This window comes from Meles meles, chromosome X (assembly GCF_922984935.1).
Source record: "Meles meles chromosome X, mMelMel3.1 paternal haplotype, whole genome shotgun sequence".
Classification (NCBI taxonomy): Eukaryota; Metazoa; Chordata; class Mammalia; order Carnivora; family Mustelidae; genus Meles; species Meles meles.
This window is the reverse complement of record NC_060087.1, coordinates 61,231,081-61,254,373: the sequence shown is the minus strand read 5'-3', so window position 1 is coordinate 61,254,373 and position 23,293 is coordinate 61,231,081. Positions and strand designations below refer to the sequence as shown.

Sequence of the window (23,293 nt, the reverse complement as noted above, 5' to 3'; positions counted from 1 at the left end):
GGGATGTTCAAAGGCTTCAGTGTCAGGCAGACCTGGTTTTGAACTGCTTTTCTGCTTAGTAAGTGTGTGACATTGAACAGTTATTTGTTCTCTCTAAACTACCTCTATAAAATGGGCATATTACACATCCTTCATAGGATTTCATCTTTTGCAAAATGAAATGAGATAAAATATCCAAGTGCATATCACAATGCTTTATAAATGTTTAAAGAGTCAAAAAAGCAAGCTAGATTTTAAAGGAGGTAAAGATACTGGATTGTCTGAGGGGTGTTCCTAGGTCACTTCAGGTTAATGTGAGAGGTGGAGGCTTGAGCATTGGCCAGCTTGCATCATATCATAGGGGCTGCCAGGAATGCAGAAATACTGATGATAATTCTAGAACTGCTTCAGGATATTGTTAATGTAGACCCTCACACTAAACCTAAAATATGTAAGTAACCCTTGTATAGTTACAGAAGCAAAGGGAGGGAGGGAAGGGGAGCTGCAGTTTCCAAACTGAAAGTATCTGCTTACCCCCTTACTCCACAAGAATTTTCAAAGAGTAATTTGACATCATTGCTTGATTGAAATCTACAAAGCAATTTCCAGAGTACTGGCCAGCCTCTTAGGAAAGTCCTCTGGGCTTTGCCAGAGTAAATTATTGATATTGTTAACTCTTACATGGACATGGATTAATGATGAAAAGGAATAAACTAAAGTTGTGGTGCAGAATTTACTGTGCAAACTTGCCCCGCCCCGCCCCCCCCCCCCCCAAAAGCCTGTCTAATGTAGCTCGGTGGTGTTGGGCTCCTGGTGGTCAAACTGTGTCGTTTTTAAATATTTATATGGCTGTATTTGCAGATTGAAACGATGCATAAAGAGTTGAGCCTGCTTTTTTTTTTTTTTTTTTTTTTTTTTTTTTCTTTTTTTAAGCGCTAAAACACATTCGCGGCTATTTTAGTAATTAGCCCCGGCTCTTCCGCTACCCGAAACCCTCAAAACTACATCTCCCAGCATGCTCTAAAGCTGGTCTGACCTCATCTCAAATGGCCCCGTAGGGCAACAAGGATGGTTAGTTTTGACCGTGCTTATTTGTGCCGTAAAATATTGATCCTAATTGGCTGCTATTTGGGCTTTTATATTTGCCGGCCTCCCGTTTTTGAGCCGTGGTCACTAAATGAAGAGGTTCTGGCCTGGGAAGGCCCATGCATTCTTTCAACTGGATGGGGAGCTGGGACAGTGTCTCTGGCGACAGCGCGAATAGGAGGGAATGTTGACCAGGGAGCACCGCTGCGGCCGTTCGGAGGAGCAGGAACCGGAGCCCGGGTTGAGTCCGAAAAAAGCCGGATCCAGACGGCGGCTCCGGAACGGCTGCAACTGGAAGATGGAGGAGCCGGAGGAACCGGCGGACAGTGGGCAGTCGCTGCCTCCAGTTTACATCTACAGTCCCGAGTATGTCAGCATGTGCGACTCCCTGGCCAAAGTCCCCAAACGGGTAAGAGAGGTGGGGGGAAAAGACCGTGGGCTTTTGGGGTGGGGGTGGGGGCCTTTGGACCCGAGGCATTAGGAAGGGGTTGAGGATTGGGCTGGGGAAAATCAGCAGAAATTTGGGCAGCTGCACCAGGTGATGGGGGAAGTGTTCCCTTGTAGTTTCTGAGAGCACAGCATTTATCTGCGGGGCGTCCAATGCACCGGTTGAGGTAGGAGTGCGGGGGAGGGAATGGCACTGAGGGGTTGGTGTCTCTACTACAAGGGATCCCTGAAGTGGGGAAGACGCTGCAGGAGAGAAATGTTCCCCTACTTCGGTAAGGCCCGATAGCTTTCGCCTTAGCAATTTGTCTAAAGTGCATTGTAACTGTTAAGTAAAAGGAGGGGAGTTAAAAGTTAGTTTCATTGTTCAGGATGATGAAGTCGATGGTATTTCTCTGAATTAAACATTTAAGAGACTTGTATTCTGCCTTTTTTTTTTCTTGCTTTTTTTTTTTTCTTTTTTGTTGGTGTTTTTAGGCCAGCATGGTACATTCTTTGATTGAGGCATATGCACTGCATAAGCAAATGAGGTAAGTTGTCTTTCATGAACAGAGCCCTGAAACTAAGTATTCTAGTATTAATGTCCTGTTTCATAGTGGAGCAAATTAGAAGGAGAATAGTCTTTTTTTTTTTTTTTTCAATTTTTTTGTAATCAGTGTTTGTAATCTATCTGTAACCTAGTGAAAGTTCTTGAAGAATTAAGAACACCTGAATAAAAATGCCTGAAGTAGTTAAGATCCATTAGAAATAAGACTTTGTTGCTGGAAGGGAGAGTATTCTAGGGATAGGTTCCCTGTGGAGATTTTGAGGAGAGTACATTAGGACACTAAAACCCATCTGATGGGGGGGCTAGATATTTGGCTAGGAGGTGTTCTGGGGTTTGTGTGTATTTGTTTCCAAGCCAGATGTGAGGGTGTGTGTTCAACTTCAGACTTTTAGGCACCCCATCACCACCACCAAATCAAGACTAAAGCAAAACTGCAACCAGACCAGAACTCAGCTAAGAGTTCTGAGTTAAGTGCTTCTTTTAAGTGCTTAACTCAGAGTTAAGTGCTTCTTTTAAAAAAAAATGAACTCGCTGTTAATCTTTATAAGAGTAAATATTATAACCCTGTCTTGTAGGATTATTTATGACATTGTCTGCCCAAATAGGTGAGTGTCTGCACGGGCTTGTGTGGTATGCTTCATTTATCTCCCAGAAGTTTGTGTAATAGGCTTTCAAATTTTATCCTTATTATTAACAAAATCATTTATGGAGTACCGTATTTTTTTAACCCATATGTGTGTTAGACATAAGAACTACATGCCTTCCATTTATTTAACTTTTCTTTTAAAAAATATTTTATTTGTTTATTTACTTGCAAGAGAGAGAGAGAGAAAGAGCACAAGCAGGGGAAAGAGGCAGGCAGAGAGAGAGGGAGAAGCAGACTCCCCCCTGAGCAAGGAGCCCAATGTGGGACTTGATCCCAGGACCCTGGGATCATGACCTGAGCCAAAGGCTGACACTTAACTGACTGAGCCACTCAGGCATCCCACAGTAACTTTTCCCAAAAGTTACTTTAAGACAAATAAGAAATCAGTGCAAAGCAAAACTGTCCCATTCCCTTGCTATTAAGCAGAGAGGCCTTCCATATTTGTTAAACAAGAGGAAGGATGTTAGAAAAGCCACCTATTAGGGCTGGGAAACATGGTCCAAGAAACTAACATTTATATTTTAATGTGCAGATTTGTCACCTCTGAGGATGTAGGCATATTTTCTTGAAGGAGAAGCAGGAATCCTTGGCTCTTGACCCTATACATGATTTTTTCGAGACTGAGCTACAGGATTTTTCTGACCTGCTTTGTGATAGTGGTAGCCACTTTGATCATATTAATTCATGAAAAACTCATGGCTGAGTTCCCATTCAGCAAACATAAAAAACCACCACACTACTACCTCCCTGTGACTTAGGTCATTGCTCTTCCAACTTGAATGTACTTATGAATCACCTTGTTAAATATTGATTCAGGAAATCGGCAGGGTGGGGGGGGGGCCTGAAGTTCTGCGTATCTAATTAACTCCTAGGTGCTGCTGCTGCTGCTGCTGGTCCATAACACAACAGAGACACCTTTACTGCTCTCCTCACCTAGGAAATCCATTGAGTGGCAATGGCAGAGTCAGGGAGAGGAAATGGGGAGTAGGCAGCTAGAGGTTAGACGTGATAAGTCCTGCTGTTAGCTTAAAGTCACCCTGTATTCTCTCAGTCATTTATTTTTTTTAAGGTTTTTTTTATTTATTTGAGAGAAAAGGAGAGAGAGTGGTGGGAGGGGCAGAGGGAAAGAGAGAATCTCAAACAGACTCCCCATTGAGCACAGAGCCTGACCCAGGGCTTCATCTCATGACCCTGAGATCATGACCTGAGCCGAAACCAAGAGTTAGACGTTCAGCTGCCACCCAGGTGCCCCTCTTTCAGTCACTTCTATTTGTCACTTGTTGTGAGGAGTTGATTGAGAGCTTCTGAGTGAAGCCCAGTTCCAACCAGTTTGCCCCTTCTCTTTTTCCTCTCAGAGTAGATGTGGCACACCAAGTAGAGAAACTTTTATGTTTTGAGTTGCCATATTTTATCCTTTAATATTAATAATAATGATAGTTATCCATAGAGCATTTTCATGTTATCATTTAATCTTCACATATGTCCCATTAGATCTCCCTACTTTATAGATGAGAAGCTGTTAAGTATGGAGTTAAAAAGAGGTGCCCAGTTCTCTGGCTCCAAATTCAAAATTCATGAAAATACAGTTGCCTACTAAAGTTAAAATACAGAGTTAAGTCTTGATTTTGGCTCAGGTCATAGTCTTAGGATTGTGAGATCAAGCCCCATGTCAGGCTCCCCACTAGGCCTGGAGCCTGCTTAAGATTCTCTCTCTCCCTCTCCCTCTGTCCCTCCCCCCTGCCTCCCCCTTTTATCTCTCCCTCTCTAAAAAAATAAGTAAAAAAATAATAAAGTAAAAATATAGCTGAAAGGATTATATATACCAATTAGGAACTGACTCAAATGAGAATATCTCCGCCTACTAGTTTGTCACGCAAGTTGTAACTTTGCAGAGTGAAGTTGGTCCAGTATCTGTTTAACTTAAATATAATTACTCACTTTTTTTTTTTACCTACCTATAAACTCAGGGGGAAGATCTGCCCTCTCACCCCTTATTAACGGAATCATTATATAGATGTGAGGAAGTGAAGACTAGATGGTACAGTAGGAGAACAGAAGGTGTTCATTATTTCAGCCCACTGGAACTGGAAGCTAGGAGTTGTATTTTCTGCTCAGACTGCTGGCTCCTGCTTCAGTTTCTGGCATACTTTGGGTCTGAGTCACTCACCTCTCTTTGTTCTCTGTTATTATTAGGATAGTTAAGCCCAAAGTAGCTTCCATGGAGGAGATGGCCACCTTCCACACTGATGCCTATCTGCAGCATCTCCAGAAGGTCAGCCAAGAAGGAGATGACGATCATCCAGACTCCATAGAATATGGGCTAGGTAAAGTCATTACTGGGTAATGATGGGAGGTAGATGACCTCCATCTATAAATTGTAACCACTCATTTTATGATTGCATGATGGTCTTTCTTTCATATTTGCTAATTAAGAACTAATGTGTTAACCACCATCTTAATCTCTTAGTTTAGATACACATATCTCACTTACCGAGCAAACCATACAAACTGAGCAAAACTGAATGGTGGGTCAGATGGGGGAAGATCTTTTAGTTGCCGAAGCCCTAATAGTAGTGCCCAGATTGGGTCTGGTTGCATGTATGCTGATGTAACTGTCCCATGACCTTATATTTTAACTTGAGTACATATTTATGTTCCAGCTAAGTTTTCAACCCTGCTTCAGGTTGAACAGTTGTATTTTTTTAAAAAAACTGTAGGTGGCCAATAGGCTAGTCTAGAGAAACATCATGGTTTGGTAGAACCCTGGTCTGGGAAATGGGTGAGTCAAGGGATATGGGTCCCAGGCCTGGCTCTGTGTGACCATAGAGAAAACATATCACCTCTCGGGACTTGGTTTCTCCATCTGTAGGATGTGACTAACTAATCTTGAAGGTTTAGCTTTTCTAGTTCCAACACTTCAAAAAATTCTTTGCCAAACATTGGAGATGTTTATCTCTCATTTGGAAGCTGATGTTAGCACAGTAGCTTTTTTGGTAATATATGTTGTTGTTGTACCTCAAACTACTCCTCCCAGTAGGGTTCTAAACCCAGTTCCAATGTGTGGAGGTGGGGCTTTCCTCCCACACCACCCCCCAATGCTCAGGACACAGCTAGGTGACCTACAATTCGACTCAATTCTGACGCTGTCTACCTGGCAATAGCATCAGGTCCCACAGGTTAAAGGGTCCATCCCACAAGACTGCTCCGCACTTCACATGCCAGTCACGAGCCCAGCTTGTTACCTGTGCTTCTGACTGACTGGCTATAAATCAGAAGGTTCCCACAAACACCCTCTTTTGGATTGAATTTGCTAGGGCAGGGCACAGAACTCAGGGAACCCATTTACTTACTAGATTACTGGTTCATGGTAAAAGGATATAACTCAGAACTACCAGATGGAAGAGGTGCATAGGGCAAGGGATCACCAAAGGGTGTGGAGCTTCCATGCACTCTCCAGGCATCACCCTCCCCTGACATCTCCACGCTCACCAAACCAGAACCTCTCCCAGTCAGCCTTTTGAGTTTCTATGGAGGCTTCATTACATAGGCATGACTGATTGAATCTTTGGCCCATGGGTCATTGAATCTCCAGCCCCTTCCCCTCACAGGAGGAGGTCAGGGGGTAGAACTGGTAATTCCAACTTCCAGTCACCTGGTTTGCCCCACTGCTCATCCCCACCCCATCCTGAGGTGTGATCCACAAGTCACCATTAACACAACAGAGACACCTTTACTGCTCTCCTCGCTTAAGAAATTCCAACAGTTTGAGGAGCTGGATGTCAGACTTGGGGGATGAAGATCACCTAGGGGTATTTCTTATTATGTAAATCACAGTATCACACCTCTTCTTTCTCCATTTCCTCTTGTAACAAGCTCTTCTGATGTTTGCCTGAAGGTTATGACTGCCCAGCCACTGAAGGGATATTTGACTACGCAGCAGCTGTAGGAGGGGCCACTATCACAGCTGCCCAATGCCTGATTGATGGAATGTGCAAAGTAGCAATTAACTGGTCCGGAGGGTGGCATCATGCAAAGAAGTAAGAAAATGACCTTTCTGCTTTCTGCCTCTTTCCTTGAGTCAGTTTCTCAGTTATGTAAACTCTTCTGCTTATTGTCTGGGCATTCACTGAGAGATCTGTGTACAAATATAGCACTTTACGAGGCATTCTGAGGAGATACAAGTGGAATAGAAGAAGGTGACACAATATAATGGAACACACTCTATTGAAAGTCAGGATACCTGGGCCCTGTACCTAGTTTTTCTGCAGACTTGGCTAACTGACTTGGAAAGATTAACCTCTCTAGGACTCAGTTTCTTCATCAGGAAAATGGGTGGGGCGAAGGATCTAACTAGACAGTCTCTACGTTCCTTTCCCAGCTTTTTGGAAATCTCCCTGTCTTCAAGGGACTTCGGCTTTAGAGACACTCACAGAACTAGAATAATTAGGGAACAGCATCAGTTTTGGTACCAACCAAATATGTATATGAGCTGAGATTTTAGCGCTATGCAGAAATTAATCGTGGAAGTCTTGGGAGAGGTGCATTTTAAAGCTGGTCCTTGAAAGAGGTGGCAAACATTTCCAAATAGGTGGGAAACTGATGAGAATAGATTTAAAATAAAAGGCTGACAAATCAAGAAGGAAGCTTTTGCTGCCATCTCTAAGGCAAATGGCAACTGACTGAGAGAATTAAGTGTAACTCAGGAGAAAGGGCTTCTGAAACAGCGGTTCTCAGGTGCTACTTGGAGCTAGAGAAGTCCTTTTGGAGTTTCATGTTGACATTTCAAACAACTCCATCCTGTATGACAAGGACTAGGGAACAGCATTTGTCATCTTGCTTGATAGCCTTGCTTGCTATGTTGGTAGTACTTAATACATACTGGAGGAGAAGAATTTTTAAAACTCTAAATTGCTCTATGGGCTGTGTGAGTGAAATGAAGTGGCAGTGGTAGTGACTGGTGATACATCTTTCACACACCAATTGTTCATACTGTTGGCCATGAGCTTGATCATCCTTGGAGTTCTTGAGTCCAGAAAAAGTGGCGCTTTATTTCACAGACTAAAACCCTGAGCACAGTATCAGCATATGGACGTTAAGATAAGAACATGGAATTCTTTTCATCAAATCGAAAGCTTTCATGACCAAGGAAGCCCTTGAGAAAGTTTACTATTAGCATCTACTACTGAGGTGATGGAGCAGAGAGAACCAGTGTTTAATAATGAGTTTTATATGGCCTTAGAAACAAAGAGAAACTACCTACCTTTGTTAGCTCTTGCTTCATTAAAAAATTTCACAATAAAGACAGTGATCCCTAGGACAAAAATCAATAAGTAAATAACCTTCTCGCCTTTAAACTACAGATGAAAGGCAGTGGAGGGTGGGGGGAGGGAGTAAAAAAAAAAACCAAGCCTCTCTGAACCAAGGACCTCTATTCCCTTTTGCACTTAGCCAGTTGAGAAGAAAGACAGTGTGCTTTCATGGAAAATGCCTGATCCTGTTAATCAGATCTGCTTTCTGCATGGGGCACTGGAGGATCTTCTATACTTAAATTCTCTGCTTAAGGCCTGCGAGGGCCTGGGTCAGTTTCCAGTGGACTACCCAGATACCTGCCACTTCTTCTCACTGTTTTGCTTTGAAATGAAGCATGCTCTATCTAGAGCCAATCATGGCTGCTTCTGGGCTGCGTGTAGGTAGGTATTATCTTAACTGTTTCAGACAGTTTTCAGCTGATCCTACCTAGAAACAGACACTGTGGTGGATATAAATTACAGAGAGTTTCTAGGGCTCTCCCCAATTCAGGTCCAAATTCTAGGGGGTTCTTGGCACCTCTACAATGTCTCTATAGGGGGACTGCAGGTATTGAGCCCATGAATTGACATCTAGCCAGCATTATCTATCATAAGCACAATATTTGTTTAAACTTTGCCATCCTCAAATACATGTATAGATTCATACATGCCATTTAGCCATTCAACATGCACTGATTAAGCACCTACTGTATGTCAAGCACATGTTTATCATCACTAATAAGCAGAGAGATAAAAATTGAAGCATGGTATCTTTCTCCCTTACCAATGTTGAAAAAAAAATCTTCAAAATATCCTCATGCTGGCATAATTACAGTGAAATTGGCACATTCTTTTTGAAAACTTTGGGGAAAGGTGTTGAAAGAGTGGGGAAAATATTCCTACCTGTATGACCCAGTAATATTGTTCTTGTCTATTCTAAGGAAATGAACCAATCCAGCCTTCACAAAATTTATATCTTAGAGGTAAGACAGCAAATAATTGCATTTGGAAACTAGAGAACAATGATTTTCAAAGAAATTCCTTAAAAGAAGAGTGATGAGTGACTAATGCTATTAGATATTAAACATACAAAAGTAGAATAATGAAAACACCAGTACTGCTGGTATAAGATGAGACAGATAATATTATACTACACTCCCCAAAGAGACTGTTATATATTAGAATTCAGTCTATTGTAAAAGATGCTTTGCGTGTGGATGGGAGTGGAAAGGATTATTCAGTAAATGATGTTGTGACAGCTGGTAGCATTTATACCCTCATCTCCTGTAATAAATTAAGTGGCAGCTAGATTGAACAGTTCAATGTAAAAAAGCAAATTATAAAAAAAAAAAAAACTAGAATGAATGGATATTTATCAAGCTTCTCTAGGAGAATAGTTCTTGTACGCTTAGGAAGTAATAGGAAAAAAAAAACTCCCAAAGGGAAGGCTCAACAAATTTAGCTGCATAAAATTTAAAAACCAAAATCACTTTTAAAAATTTTGTGGCCATTTAAAACACAAAATCTAAATACAAACTAAAAAGGCATATTTGACATAAATATGATAAAGTGTGTTTGTATTTCCTAAGGCACTCCTGTGTTATGATGTATAAAAAGAAGTATGGGCAAAGAACGTGAAGAGAAAATTTACAAAGATGTTTAAGTACCACGGGAAAACCTGGGGCGGTGTTCATTGCTTCTGGTCAGAGAAATGCAAATTTAAACTAGGTGGCCCCTTTTTAAGCCAGAATTGAAAAACATGGTACTCAGTTGGCTAGTAAGAGCATGGTTTATTTTAACCTCTTAATAAAGTAACTTGGTAGCTAAGGTATATTAGTGCCCTTTGTCTACTTTAGGGATAGGATCAGTGCCCTTTAATCCTACTCCTGAGAAGACAGTGCAAAATATGGAAAAAAAAAACTATTTGCATGGAAGTGCTTATCAGTGTTCTTTATGAAACAGAAATATTAGAAATAAAGTGAATATGTAGTAATAAGGAAATGGTCAATCTGCTCCATAGACTATTATGTATTATTTTAAATGATTATTGTGAAGACTGTATAAGGCATTTCAGAAAAAGACTTGTGTTAATGAAAAGGCAGGTTTTAAAATTGTATGCACACCACAACTACAACTTTGTAGAACACACACATATTTAAAAAAAAAAAAGCAGTGTGATAATGATAGTGGCTATGTCAGGGTGACAGAATTATTGATGACTTTTTTTAAAGTGTGTTTCTGTAGTTTGCAAAATTTCTGTAATGAGATTTTATTACTTTTACAGCTAAAATATTACCAAGATAAGAAGAGGGAAAAAATAGTTAATACTACAAAGGTATTAAAGGTATTTTTTTCCCCATGATCCAAGTTTATTCCCCCAAAAGAATCTAAGAAAGGAAAGACCTCCATTGCATAGGTGGTAAGGATGTCTCTGGTCTCCCACGAATTTGAGATGCCTCCAGTTACAGACCTGCTAATCTGTGACACCGGGCAGGAACTAACTGGAATGAGACTTTTCCAGCACTGACCCTTGAGACAACAAAATGCCCCTTATAGGCTGGGACTTCTTATGAAACTCTCCTGAGAGGTGTCACAGCTGGACTGAGTGTGCTTTTTGTTAACTGTGTCTAAGATCCCCAGCCTATCTGGGGTACTCTGCCTGGATACCCAAGGCACACCCCAGTAACTGCACTGTCTGGATGTTGGAAACCAGAGAGAATGTTCTCACCAGTCACAAAGGCAAGCTCTTAGGGCACAGAACATGACAAAAGGAAAAACTTCATCTGGCTTTTATACAGGGACTCACAGGAGTTTGTCCAAACAGATGCTGGTCTGGTGAGAACCAGAAACTGAAAAAATGAGACTTCTGGGATCTTCCCCATATGCCTGCCCTATGCTCATTCCTTTTTACGAACAAAGAACACAGAAGACACACACCAATGAAGGTCATTTCTGGGAGAAAAGAATCAGAAACCAGAGAGTGCTGCCAAATTTTTCCCATGAGTTGCAAAGCCCAAGGAGCTAGTCCCCTAGTATTTTCTCCTGCAAATTGAAATTTAGAGAAGAGAAATTTAGAGAAGAGTACAAAAGACTCTTGTACCATTAGACTCTGCAGACAGAGATTCCAGAAGGCTCTTTATTCTAGGGGCGCCTGGATGGCTTAGTCAGTTCAGCTTCCAACTCTTGATTTCTGCTCAAGTCATAATCTTAGGGTCGTGGGATCTAGCCCGCTTTGGGCTCTGTGCTGAGCATGGGGCCTGCTTGGGATTCTCCCTCTCCCTCTCCCTTTGCCCCTTCTCTCTCTCTCTCTTTCCCCACTCTCTCTCTCTCCCTCTCCCTCTCATCTCTCCCTGCCAAAAAATAATAAAATCTTCTTTTAATTGATTTTTTAGAACACTGAAATTTAGATAAGTGGACAAAAGACAAGAACAATTCACCAAAGAGGAAACAAATAGTAAATAAACATGAGTAAATATTTAGCATTACTAAAATTACAGGAAGGGAGATTGAAACATAATATATACCTGTATGTATTTGTCTCCTCCCAAATTTGAGCTGAAAGAAGAAAGATTCTCAACTCATATATCTATTACTCTTGGTAATCTATTCTAAGGAAATAAACCAATCCAAAAATATTGGAAAACTGTGTGTATGAAGATGGTAATTTCTCTCTTAATTATAATAGCCAAAAAAAGTGGAGGGGTGGGGGGAAGAGGGAGACCTAAATACCCAACAACAGCAGAATGTTCAGAATGTTTAGATAGTATGCTGTAAGATACTCACTTGATAGGCTATTATGTAACCATTAATAAGTGATAATTAGGATGACTAACAAAAAAAAATGCCTATTTTGTAATGTTGGCTTTGTTTTTAAAGGGCAGGTAGCTACAACATTGCACATTCACTACAATTAGTCATGTAAAAAATAGATGCTTATGAAAAACTCTTAGAAGGAAATGCAACAAAATGATACCAGTGACTTTGTGAAGATGATGATGCCGTGAGAGATAAAGAGGTACACACACACACACACACACACACACACAAATATCTTTCTTCTGTTTCCTATATTTTTCCTGTATTTTCTCTAACGTATATTAGTTTTATCAGTAGAACGTTTTATAGTAAAAACAGCTTGGAACAAGGTAGGAAGTGGTTACATTACAGACACAATATGGTCAGTGTATGCTACAATTCGGTGCAAGGTAGTGGAGTGTACAGAAGGAGGAGAAGGAGCTTGCCTTCCCTTCGGTGGGGATAGAGAATTCCAAACAGAGGGAATAATAAAAAGCATGGCAGTGGGAGGTATGGGAGAATTACAAGTAGTTATGGTGAATTAGTTATGGAGAATTACAAGTAATTAAATGTGGCCAGGATGTGAGAGCAAATAGAGCAAGAGCAGATTATTAAGGATTTGTCAGCATGCTGAGGAGTTGGACTTTTTTTCTGGGGCCAGTGGGGATTTACTGAAGAATTGTAGAGAAGGTGGCAATATGCTGATTGGATCAGGGGAAACTGAGACTAGATAGGGAGGAGAAGGCCATCCCTGGAGTTATTCACTTAGCAAACTTTTATTAAGCTCCTGCTGTATCTCAGGTGATGAGGGAACAGAGGATTACACAGGAAGTTCTTATTATTTGAGGGCAGTTGGTACCAGGCAGAGGACTACCAAGTGAATCTATTTGAAAGGGGGACAAAAATTTTGAGTAAGTAACAGAGAGGGCAGGACTTGATTAGCATACTAACTGGAATAACTAAAACACTATTGAAATATGTTTATTTTGTCTCTTTTAATAAAATTGAATGCTACGTAATTTTTTTTTTTAATGCTACATAATTCTTCAAACAGAGTATATCAAGGATTGATTGTTTTTGTTTGGGCCTAATTTCTGTAACAAAACTACATGATATTTCAAGACGGTACATTTAACTTTCTGTGAGATTTTTACAGCATGATCATTAGATCATTAAGAGGGTTGATTTTGTCAAAATGTTCAAGGGCTTTTTCAGTTTTTTCTGAGGGCTTCTCCTTAATCATTTGGCATTCAAATCACTCTCTTTCGAACCACTTTTTAAATCCTTATTCTTATCCGTATTTATATTTCTCCTCTTCAATTGTAAACTGGTCCTTGCCAGTTTTGTGTGTTGACTTCATGGTATCTTGCATCCTTTTGTAAAATTTGTAATTTCACTTTGTAATAGATTTTCAGTGAATTGCTCACTGATGTATCCATGAAAGACAAAGCAATTGAATAGATGGGGAGGGATAGGTGCTAGGGTTTAGAGGAGTAGCTTGTTTGAATGGGGACTGATAGAAGTGGCCGATTCATTAACAAGTACTTTCACGCTATTGACAGCTTTTGTATCCCTAGGAATCTTCAAAACCTTGATGCTTCTAGGACTAAGATAATAAATTCTCAGTAGTAAGAACTTCCTGTATCAGCAAAGGTCTAGTGCAGTATTTTTCAAACTGAGAGTTACAGCTCCTTAATAGAACCTCATATCAATTCAGTGGGCTGCAACCAGCATCTTTTGAAATCAAGGTGGATTTCACGAAACTTGTTCTAGTGTATGTGTATTTATTTGTGTGTACTAGGCCACAGTGGAAAATGACAAGTTACTGTAGAGTGGAGTAACTGTGAACTCTGAAGTGAGACTCTGGTGCAAATCCAGGCTGCACCATGTACTGGCCATGTAGATAACTTCAGGGTTAGTCCAGAAACAGCAGGGGCAGAGAGGCATGAAAGTTGAGGGAACTTCCAAGTCTGTAATTAAAGCTGGAACTCCTGTAGATAAGTGACTGGAAGTAAGATGGGGGAGGTGTAAAGGGTCCTTATATGCCAAGCTAGAAAGTTTGAACTTGATCCTTCAGATCAGTGGTTCTTGACCTGTTTCAGTCACAAACCTTCGAAAATCTGATGAAAGCTATGTATACTGTCCCTAGAAAAGTGTACCTATGCAAATTTTTCCTTATAACTTCAGAAAGTATAAGACTCTCTTAAAGCCCGTGTATGAATGGATGGATCCCTGGTTAAGAACCCTGTCTTTGGACCATGAGAAATCACTGAAGGAAGTTTTAGCCAGGAGGAGGTAACATGATCAGATTTGCATTTTAGGGATGAGAGTCTAGCAAGTCAGCAGATAAACTGGTGGGGAGTGGGAGGGGGGAGGATGTCGATAGAGAAATCGATTAGGACTTGACTATAATAATCTACCCAAACAGAGGTGAAAGCAGTGGTGATGAGCATTGAAGTGAGAATAAATTCAAGAACCATTTAGTAGCTAGAATAGATGGGAATGGTAACCAAAGATAGGGAAGGAGCAATCTAGATTTCTTGTGTAGATGACTGAGTAAATTTGGTTACCATTAACCAGGAAGAGTAGGGATGAGAACTGATATGCTTCTGGAACATGTAATTCAAGGTGTCTGCTAGAGAGCTGGTAATTGGGTCCAGCCCAGGGCTTTGGAGCCTATAATGCACGTATGAAATACCTGGGCATCTTGATAAAATGCAGATCTGGTTCAGGAGGTCTGGGGTGAAACCTAAGAACCTGCACTTCTAACAGACTCCCAGGTGATACTAAATGCTGCCAATCTATGAACCTGACTTGCACTAGTAAGAAGTCGGAGCTCAGAACTATTTCCACTGAGGATACCGATCTGGGAGTCAACAGCATGATAGGTGGTAATTAAAACTAAGAAAATAGATACAATCACCTGAGAAGCATCTATAGGATAATATGGAAAACAAAACAAATACTGAGCTTTGTGGGATGCCAGTGTTTACAGGACAGGTAGAAGAAGAAAGGCCTCTTGAGAGGAAAACGGTCAAAGACAGGAAGAGAATCAGAAAAGACTGATCATGGAAACCAAAGGTGAACCTTAAGAAGACCAGTTCCAAAAACAAAAACAAAAATGAAAACCATTCAGATAGCAACGTCTGCCACCAGAGCAAAAACTGATTCTTGGAGGGGGTGGGAGAAGACAAAAAACTTAGATGTTACAGGGTGTATGGCCCTCGAAAGGGTCTCAGTACATAAGCAAATGTTCAGTCTAACTGTGATAGCAAATTGTGCAGAGTGGCCAGTTAAGAAAAGGTATCTAGGGGCGCCTGGGTGGCTCAGTGGGTTAAGGCCTCTGCCTTCGGCTCAGGTCATGATCCCAGGGTCCTGGGATCGAGCCCCACATCGGGCTCTCTGCTCAGCAGAGAGCCTGCTTCCTCCTCTCTCTCCCTGCCTGCCTCTCTGACTAGTTGCAATCTCTGTCTATCCAATAAATAAAACATTAAAAAAAAAAGAAAAGGTATCTAAAAAGGCTCCTTGGATGAGGAAATGATAACGAGCAAATGGTTAAGAAATAGCACTGCAGAGGACTAAAGTAAGATTTGTCGAGAAGGAGGTTATGGTGAAGAAGACTTCAAAGATGCAGAGGAATCAGTGTGCCAGGGGGATGAGAAAGTGAACAGCATTTCAGAAGGCCACAGCTGCCTTTGCAAAACCAGAGCAGTGTAAATAAAGCAGCTTGATGGATTTGGGGGACGAACTGTGGCCGACTCTTGCTGAAGGGCTGAAGTACAAAGTGGATAACAGCAGAAGATGAGGTAGAAAAGTAGGAAATGGGTCATAAAAGACTTCACGTATATCTGAATCACCAAACTTAACAGATGCAGCTATCTAGTTCTGTCTTAGAGATCTTGATCGGGTAGGTCTGGAGTAGAGTGTCAGAACCTAAACTTTGAAACTCCAGGAGTGATTCTGCTATGCACGCTTTGAGAAATTCTGTGGTAGGAAATGGAGGAGGCTGCTACAAAATCAATGAGGAAGTAACATGGTTAGATGTGTGTTTTAGAAAACTTAACTCTGACCATAGTCCTAGAGGACGGATTGACGGAGGTGTAGACTGGAGGTGGGGAGACTGAATAGGGTACCAGCAGTCCCAGTGACAAGTGATGAGGACCTGAACTAAGGCAGAGCAGTGAGATTGGGGGATGGGGATGGTAAAGGCTGACTTGAGACAGCTTTAAGAGAGAAAATCGAGTATCAGTGATTAGTAGATATGGGTGGAGAGAAAAGATGAGGAAGATCACTCGAGTTCCTGGCTAGTTTTGAGCAGAGTCCCAAACAAGACAGGACTTGATAACAGTAGCCAGCATGTGTTGAGCTCTGTGCTAGATGCTGCCTTACACACATGGTTCTCAGAGATTCTATTTCTCATATATTCTGGAATGAAGAAGTGGATATTGTTATTGTATCTCTTTTACACCTGGGAGTACAGACAGGTTAAACAACTTGGCTCAAGCTTGGTAAGTGATGGTGTTGGAATTCAAACCCAGGCAGTCTGACTCATCACCCTGTGTGCTTAACCCTTGTATACCTCAGTAAATCAACAGGAGGAGCTGGTGTGCAACAGAGGTAATACCCAGGGAAACCAGGTACTCAGACTTGGAGATGGAAGTGGAAGCTAGAAATAGAGACAGATGTGTTGCTAGTATCTAAAGGCATGTTGCAAACCATGGCAATGGACAGAATTACTGAGGGTAAAGGCAGAGAGTTAGAAAAAGAAAGTAGAGCCTAGAGCCCCAGGAAACACCAGCTTGTAATGGGCGAGTACAAGAAGAAGCCCCAGTGAATTCAGCCGGAAAACAACAGTCGGGGCTAGCCAGATAACCAGAATAAAAAGGGACCATGGAATCCCCTGAGGAGCAGAAGAGTTTCAGGAAGAAAAGAGCTGTTAGTAGTGTCACACACTAGGGAGGGTCAATGGAGAGAGGTACTAAGGAGTGTCAGTCATATTTGGCAAGTAATGTAGTCGATAATGATTTTGGTAAGATAACTTCCTGGAGAGTGAGGGGCATGTAAACTGTTGAGGCGTGAGTAGGAATTAAGGAAATGGGCAGGAAAGGAACATAAGTGGTCCAAAAATTTGGGAAAGAACTGAAAGAGGAGGGCAATGGCCAAGGGAAAGTAAAGCTTGAGGGTGCTTGTTGGATTTGTTCGCAAAGATTTAAGAGCATTTATGGGCTGAAAGGGAAATCTTGGAAATATGAGAAGGATAAGCAATGGAGCAAAGTCTCAAAGGAGGCAGGAGAAGGTGGGGTGAGTGGCTTTGGGAGGAGGAGAACCAATGCTTCTAAAGCCAGATCAAAGGAAATGAAGGAGGACGTTAAAAGATGAGTGTGTGGGTTGCCTACTAGTGAATGGAGGAAGCACCTGCCCGATGACCTCTACTTTCTCTAAAAAATGCCCTTGCCCTCTTCTATCACTTGCTCACTTGAATCCTTTGATTCTGCTTTTTGTAGTCAGTCTCTTAGGAAGTCATCTTGTCCCAGCCAGAATCCCTTAAACAGGACTCACCCTATCCATGTAAACATGTGCGAGGAGATACTAAAACCCAACACAGTGACTCCTAACCTCCAGAATTTGCCAAGACATACCTGATTTGTCCTCTTTGACTGGCTCTTTCCCCTTCTTGCCTCTTCTGGTGTGTCTTAACCTGTTTGGCTCTGCATCTCAGCTCCCAGGGTTTTCCTTTATCTCATTCCGATAATCAGTTTAAGACCTACATCTCTAGCTCAGCCCTGCACTTCTTCCTCCCACAGTTCTGTTATTTGCCCTCTCCTCCCCTGACATTTCTACCTACCACCTGGCAATGCAGGATCTGTGCCATCTGGGCCCCCTCTGTCCTGCTTCCCTGCTAGAGAGGGAAAGGTATGTCCTCAAATGTTGCTGGTTTTCTGCTACTTCCACCTAGGGGCAGAAAATGGTAGAGGCATAAAACGGCCTTGTGCTTTGGCAGACTCTCCAGGAAGAGTGTAGAACTAGACCTCTAGCCATTAGTCATTATCCACCTGGAGGCTAGATCAAAGCTATTAGAGCTGTATTATCAAGAGCTCCAGTTCCTTACATAGATATAAAGTGAGTGACAGTGAATTGCATTACAGATCCAGTTCCCGGAAGGGCTGTATGAACACTACAACTTGTTAACTGAGCAGCCAGCCCCCCTCCTGTATCTGCACTGCCCACCCTCCAGCCTTGACAAACAGATAACTACATGAAAATGGAGGCCCAGATTCTCTTTATACCCTCCCAGCGCTGGAACCTACAGAACAGACACATGACAAGATAAAACAGACAAGCCTTAACCACAGTAGCCCAGATCATTCTTTCAATACATGTCCAGCCTATAAGGCACCAGCCCTTCCATCAGAAGACTGCCCAACCAGGCAGCAAAGTAGAAAGCAGCCAAGACATGCTTTGTCCCTATGGTATCCCCACCCCTAGCCTCTAGGGGGATGAGATGTGTTCCTATGCTTCCTACAGAGCATAAATCACAGTGGTTCAGTGTTGCCCAGAGAATCCCAGCTTCATCAGTTATTAGCTATAAAATCTCTGTGCCTCGGTGTCCTCATTCAAAAAGTGGAGGGAATAAAATATCTACCTTATAGGGTTATAAGGGTTAAATCTAATACTCGCAATACAGAACTTAGCAAAGAGCCTGGCACATAGTATTTGATAAAAGTCACTAATATCTAGACTGGGTTAGGCTCAGGGGATCCTAGGTAGCCTCTTAGAAAAGTCCCTGGTCGGGAAAAGCTCCTACTACATATCCAGCTGAAGTCAGCCCTGGTATCATTTATCAACCCCCGTGCTTACACTTCCCCCTTGTCCGTCAGCTGCTCCTGGCTGAGACTGGGCTAGTCACTATTGCCTTTGGGACCCATGACCTTTGCTCTGTCAGAGTTTTGCCACCCATATTCCCTATACCCCTACCCTCCCAAACATCACATAGACTTCCCTGTTCAACCAGCCCTTTACGCTACTAGGTCCAACCCAGACCCATAAGGCAAATGAAGATACTCTCTACTAAGAGACAGACTGCCCCTCGTTGGCAAATTGTGTACTAGTGCCGCTAGCCCCCGGACTTTTCTTACTACCAAAGGAGCAGATGTTCTCAGTCTAAAACCAAGGCCTTCTATAAAATAAAACTTCTATAAAATAAAAACGCAGCTTGCAGCAGATTTCATCAGATCCTCCATTTCTTCTGCCTTAGCCTTGAGACTCTTTCTGAAAATAAAATGCAGGGAATACTTCTTGTCAAGATTATTCCATCCTCATTGTTAGCACTATTCAAAATCCTTTCCGCTAACCTGGGACCTCCTAATGTAGTTCCAGAAGGTTCTGGCATTCACAGAGCTATCTGCACCTTAGGGGCACCAAAATCTTCATGTAGTTCAAGAAAGGTAGCATGTGAAAAATTCCTAGGTGGTGCTCCTGCCTTCTTCCAGCAAATGAGATCATACAGCCCCTCATAGTATAGTTATTTATCCGGGCAGTAGTTTGATCATTTATTTCATGTGATGTCACAGGATTTCTGAGCTATATGGTAGTGGAATGGTTACAGTAGCGCTATCTCCGGGCTAAGCCCCAAAGTGTGAAAGTGGTGTTTCTGCACAGAGTTTGCAGAGTGCTGGGTAAGATGTAAGCCTTTCTGAAATGAAGCCCTCTAGGATGATTGAAGACATCAGCAATCCCTTGATACCACCAGCAGTTCATCTACTGCCTCTGCATCTTCACTCTCCCATTACCCTTAAGAGAGAGGAATATGGTCCCCAGACACAAAAATGACCTTCCAGTGCTGAAGGCCTTCTACCCCTAGCTGTGGCCTGTACCATTGTCTAATGCCTTCAGCATCCAGATACGAGGGTGTGGGTGGGATGGTGATGGGTTGGAATTGTTGTCCTATTGCAGGAGGACCTGAGTACTTTGATCTCTGCCCCTGCACCCACATCTCCAGGAAGCTGGCCCTAACCAAGGTCACTTACCCAAGTGGGAATGAGAGCTCTTAGTGATCAAGGCCACTTTCAAGACAAGGAGACATGTCCTTTAAGAAGGACAGGCATTATGTGATCATGAGCTCAAAGCATTGTATGCCAGAGTAGCCAGCTAGAGCAGACACGTAAACTTAGCCCATACCAGGTGAAATAGACCCCTCTCAGAGTACCCATCCTATTTCAGAATTCAGAATATCAACGGGATTCCAGGCTGAGAATGTCACAGCCATTTACCACAGGCAGATGCATGTGTGGAACGTGAAGAGCCAAGCCCATTCTGGGGCAGCCTAGAGGTTTATGTGGTTCCAAGGGGCCTCATATTAGGATCAGGCTTCACCTGTGCTCATGGGTACCACTCCAAAAGGACAACACAGCCTGTTCAAACTTTGCATATTATAATCTCATGGATTTTGTTTCATGCTGCGATCTGCAGACCACCTGCATCTTAATCCTAAAATGAAGGTTCCTGAATCAGACCCTCCAGGAGCGGAGTGCAAGAATACTCATTTTTTCACCAGAATCCCTCAAGGTGATTCTGATACACAGCACAGTTTAAACAGATCTAAAGGTTTCTCTATTTGCCCCACTCTGACCTAACCACTAGTTTACCTCTATAAGGACTACAGTTGAGGCAAAAACAGACCAAGGTTTATATGTTAATAAAAAAATAAAAAATTTAAAAAAAAATTTTTAAATAAATAAACAAACAAATAGACCAAGGTAACCTTCAGGCTCTTGGGACATTGTCCCAGTGAACTTCCGTGCAGATCTTTCATCCTCCCACATCAGTAACACCTTCTTACTAGCGCGGGTCTCTCACACCATCTCCCTGGTACCTCAGTTCACACTTGCTGCCCTTGCATCTAAAATGGCTTCCATTCTCATAGGCTCTATGGCCATCTGCTCCCCAACAACAGCCCCCAGTTCATACACTAGTTTTGGAGAACGCCATGCAAAATCCTCCTGCTGCACATTTGCCTCTCCACCATACCACTACTAGCAGACACATGGATGAACCAGGCCATATGGATTAACCAAGTCTGGTGGGGTGGGGGGGTCAGCATTCCTGCTATACCTCCAACACATAATACAGTTGGCCCCGGGCCCAACGTCCTCCTCAGAATTCACTTCTAACTCACCACAACCCTCTATCCAGACCTCTTCCCTTCATGCTTTACTTGTTTCCACCTACTGTTCCCCTAGACCCCTGACATCTCCGAACCTGGTCAATACCCAGTATAGCCACCGAAGTATGGACTACCCAAGGACACGTTCGATTAGCCTTCACCCTACAACATGGCACAGAGGTTAAGAGCAGGGACTCTGAAGTCACCCTGCCTGGGTTTGAGTCTCAGCACTGCCACCTTCTATGTGACCTTGAACAACTTGCTTAATTAAGGTATCTGGCCCTTGACTGCCCCACCTGTGAAATGGAGATATAATAGTACCTCCCTCACAAAGCAGTTGCGTTACAAGAAGTAATGTGTGTAAAGTGCACAGAACAACATCTGGCACAGAGAAAAAGTGTCTGCTATTGAGTAGGACCGCACTTACACTAACTGGGTCATCCAGCGGTGAGACACCAGTTAGATTTCTTTTTGGCACAGCCATATCTGCCCATGCCAAAACTTGAAAGGCTCTTAGAAACCTTTCAAATGAAATTTAGTCTTCTGCCCATAGACCTTATACATCAGCAGCTTCTAGAACTTTGTGCCCTTCTTACTTCGTGATCACCCATCCGGTCTTTTGCTACTGCCGGGTGCACTTGGCTGCCTGGTACCCTGCAGTTAGCCTCAGCAACCTTAGGCTAGGACCAGTTACCTCGCCCAAGAGGTGCTAGCTTTCCAGCAACATCATGATTGGCCCACTGCCTGATTCACTGGAAGGTTGTTGATTAGGAAATAGTTGGGAGGAGCTTGATCTTATAATCCTATTAGAGGCATGCAAAGTTCCCAGCTCCACCTCAGCATTCTCTTTTAAATGTAGCTTCAGTGTTTGCTTTCAGGTCCTGGTACCAGGACTGCTTACCAGGACTGTGTATTTACTTCTACCTCCTGATCTGAGATCAGTGGGACCCTTCTACCCAGGCTCATTGATAAGATCAGACTGTTATGCTCAGAGCCCAGGAAACAGATCTTAAAAGTATGAACAACTGTAGTGACAGAGGATGTAGAAAGGAAGAAAAGCACGTGAGACTGATTTTAGAGGCATAACTGACAGAACGAGGTGATCAATTGTCTGTTGGGGGTAAGGAGAAAGAACAAAATATTGCATGGGTTCCCTGATTCACTCAGAGTAAAAGCCAGAGTCCCTACCATGACCCACAGAGCCCTGCACCTTCCTCCCGTTTCCCCCTTCTCCCTGTAGAACTACTATTTTATTTCCTTGCTGTTCTCTGGCCCCTGAACTTATCATATCCCTTGAACCTACCAGGTGTGTTCCCACCTCTAGGCCTTTTGCCTTGCTTTTCCTACTGCCTTGAAATACTCTTCCCCCGGCTAATGACCCTTCACCTCCTTCAAGTCTTTGCGGATTAATCACTGTCTCAGTAAGGCTTCCTGACTATGTTTTAAGATTCCCACTGCCAAAAACATTTTCCATTGCCTTTTCCCTGTTTGATAGTTTTCCATATTGTTAATCATCAAGAAATTATTTAATTCACTTCTTGTTTATTTTATGTCCGTCTTCTGCTCTCACTAGAATATAAACTTTAGAGGAAGTAGGGATTATCTGTTTTGTTCATTACTATAGCTCCACTGCCCAGAGCTCTATTTGGCACATAGTAAACCCTCAATAAAATTTTGTTGGGTGAATGATCAAGTATGAAAGTTGGAATGGATGGGCAAGAGGAGTGGGAAACATTGATCACACTGATTCCCAGCCATCTGGGGGAGTGCCCCTCATAGTACTGCCAATTGATTTATTGAATGTCAAAATGTTTGGAAAATAAAAAATAAAGTTATTAAGTTGGAAAGATGAGTCAATTCCTTCACAAGGTAGGCCCTCAATAAACACTTGTTGAATGAATTAATGATATCTTACCAGGTTTTTTGAAATTATCAGAAACAGGGGAGAGAGAGAGTTAGAGAGGAAGGCAAGGAGGAAGAGAGGGGATTCCATACTTCTGTCAGAAGTTCAAGTGCTCACAAAGTCGAAAACGCAGTCAATATGTCAGAGCTCCAGCATGTGAAACGCTGGGCTGTTATATAAGCTTTGCATTTTAACCCAGCGACCACTAGAGGGCGTGCAAGGTTAAATCAAGACTGCTTTCCGCTTGATGAAATTCTATTTAACGTCATCCACATTTCTATTTATTGATCTGATGTTCATATAAACTGTTTCATCAGTTCCAAGTGTTCTCCTGAGCTCATTTTTTCCATCAGCTCTGAATCCGTCTCATAATTGTCCTTCAGTAAATATTTATAATTTGAACAAAAGAATGAATATTTAGAATGGAATTTCACCTTGAAAT

The 23,293-nt window shown here is 42.3% G+C and overlaps 1 protein-coding gene across 7 annotated transcripts in view; it reads left to right on the top strand.

Moving 5' to 3' along the window:
* Positions 1 to 1,037: 1,037 nt before the first annotated feature.
* HDAC8 (histone deacetylase 8) overlaps positions 1,038 to 23,293 on the top strand; it is a 221,803-nt gene continuing 199,547 nt past the window's right edge. For all 7 annotated transcript variants that reach the window (XM_045995577.1, XM_045995581.1, XM_045995574.1 and 4 more), the window contains exons 1-4: positions 1,038 to 1,474; positions 1,987 to 2,039; positions 4,896 to 5,026; positions 6,598 to 6,739. In XM_045995577.1, the coding sequence (XP_045851533.1) occupies positions 1,250 to 1,474; positions 1,987 to 2,039; positions 4,896 to 5,026; positions 6,598 to 6,739 (551 nt within the window). In that variant the 5' untranslated portion in view covers positions 1,038 to 1,249. The remainder of the gene's footprint in view (positions 1,475 to 1,986; positions 2,040 to 4,895; positions 5,027 to 6,597; positions 6,740 to 23,293) is intronic.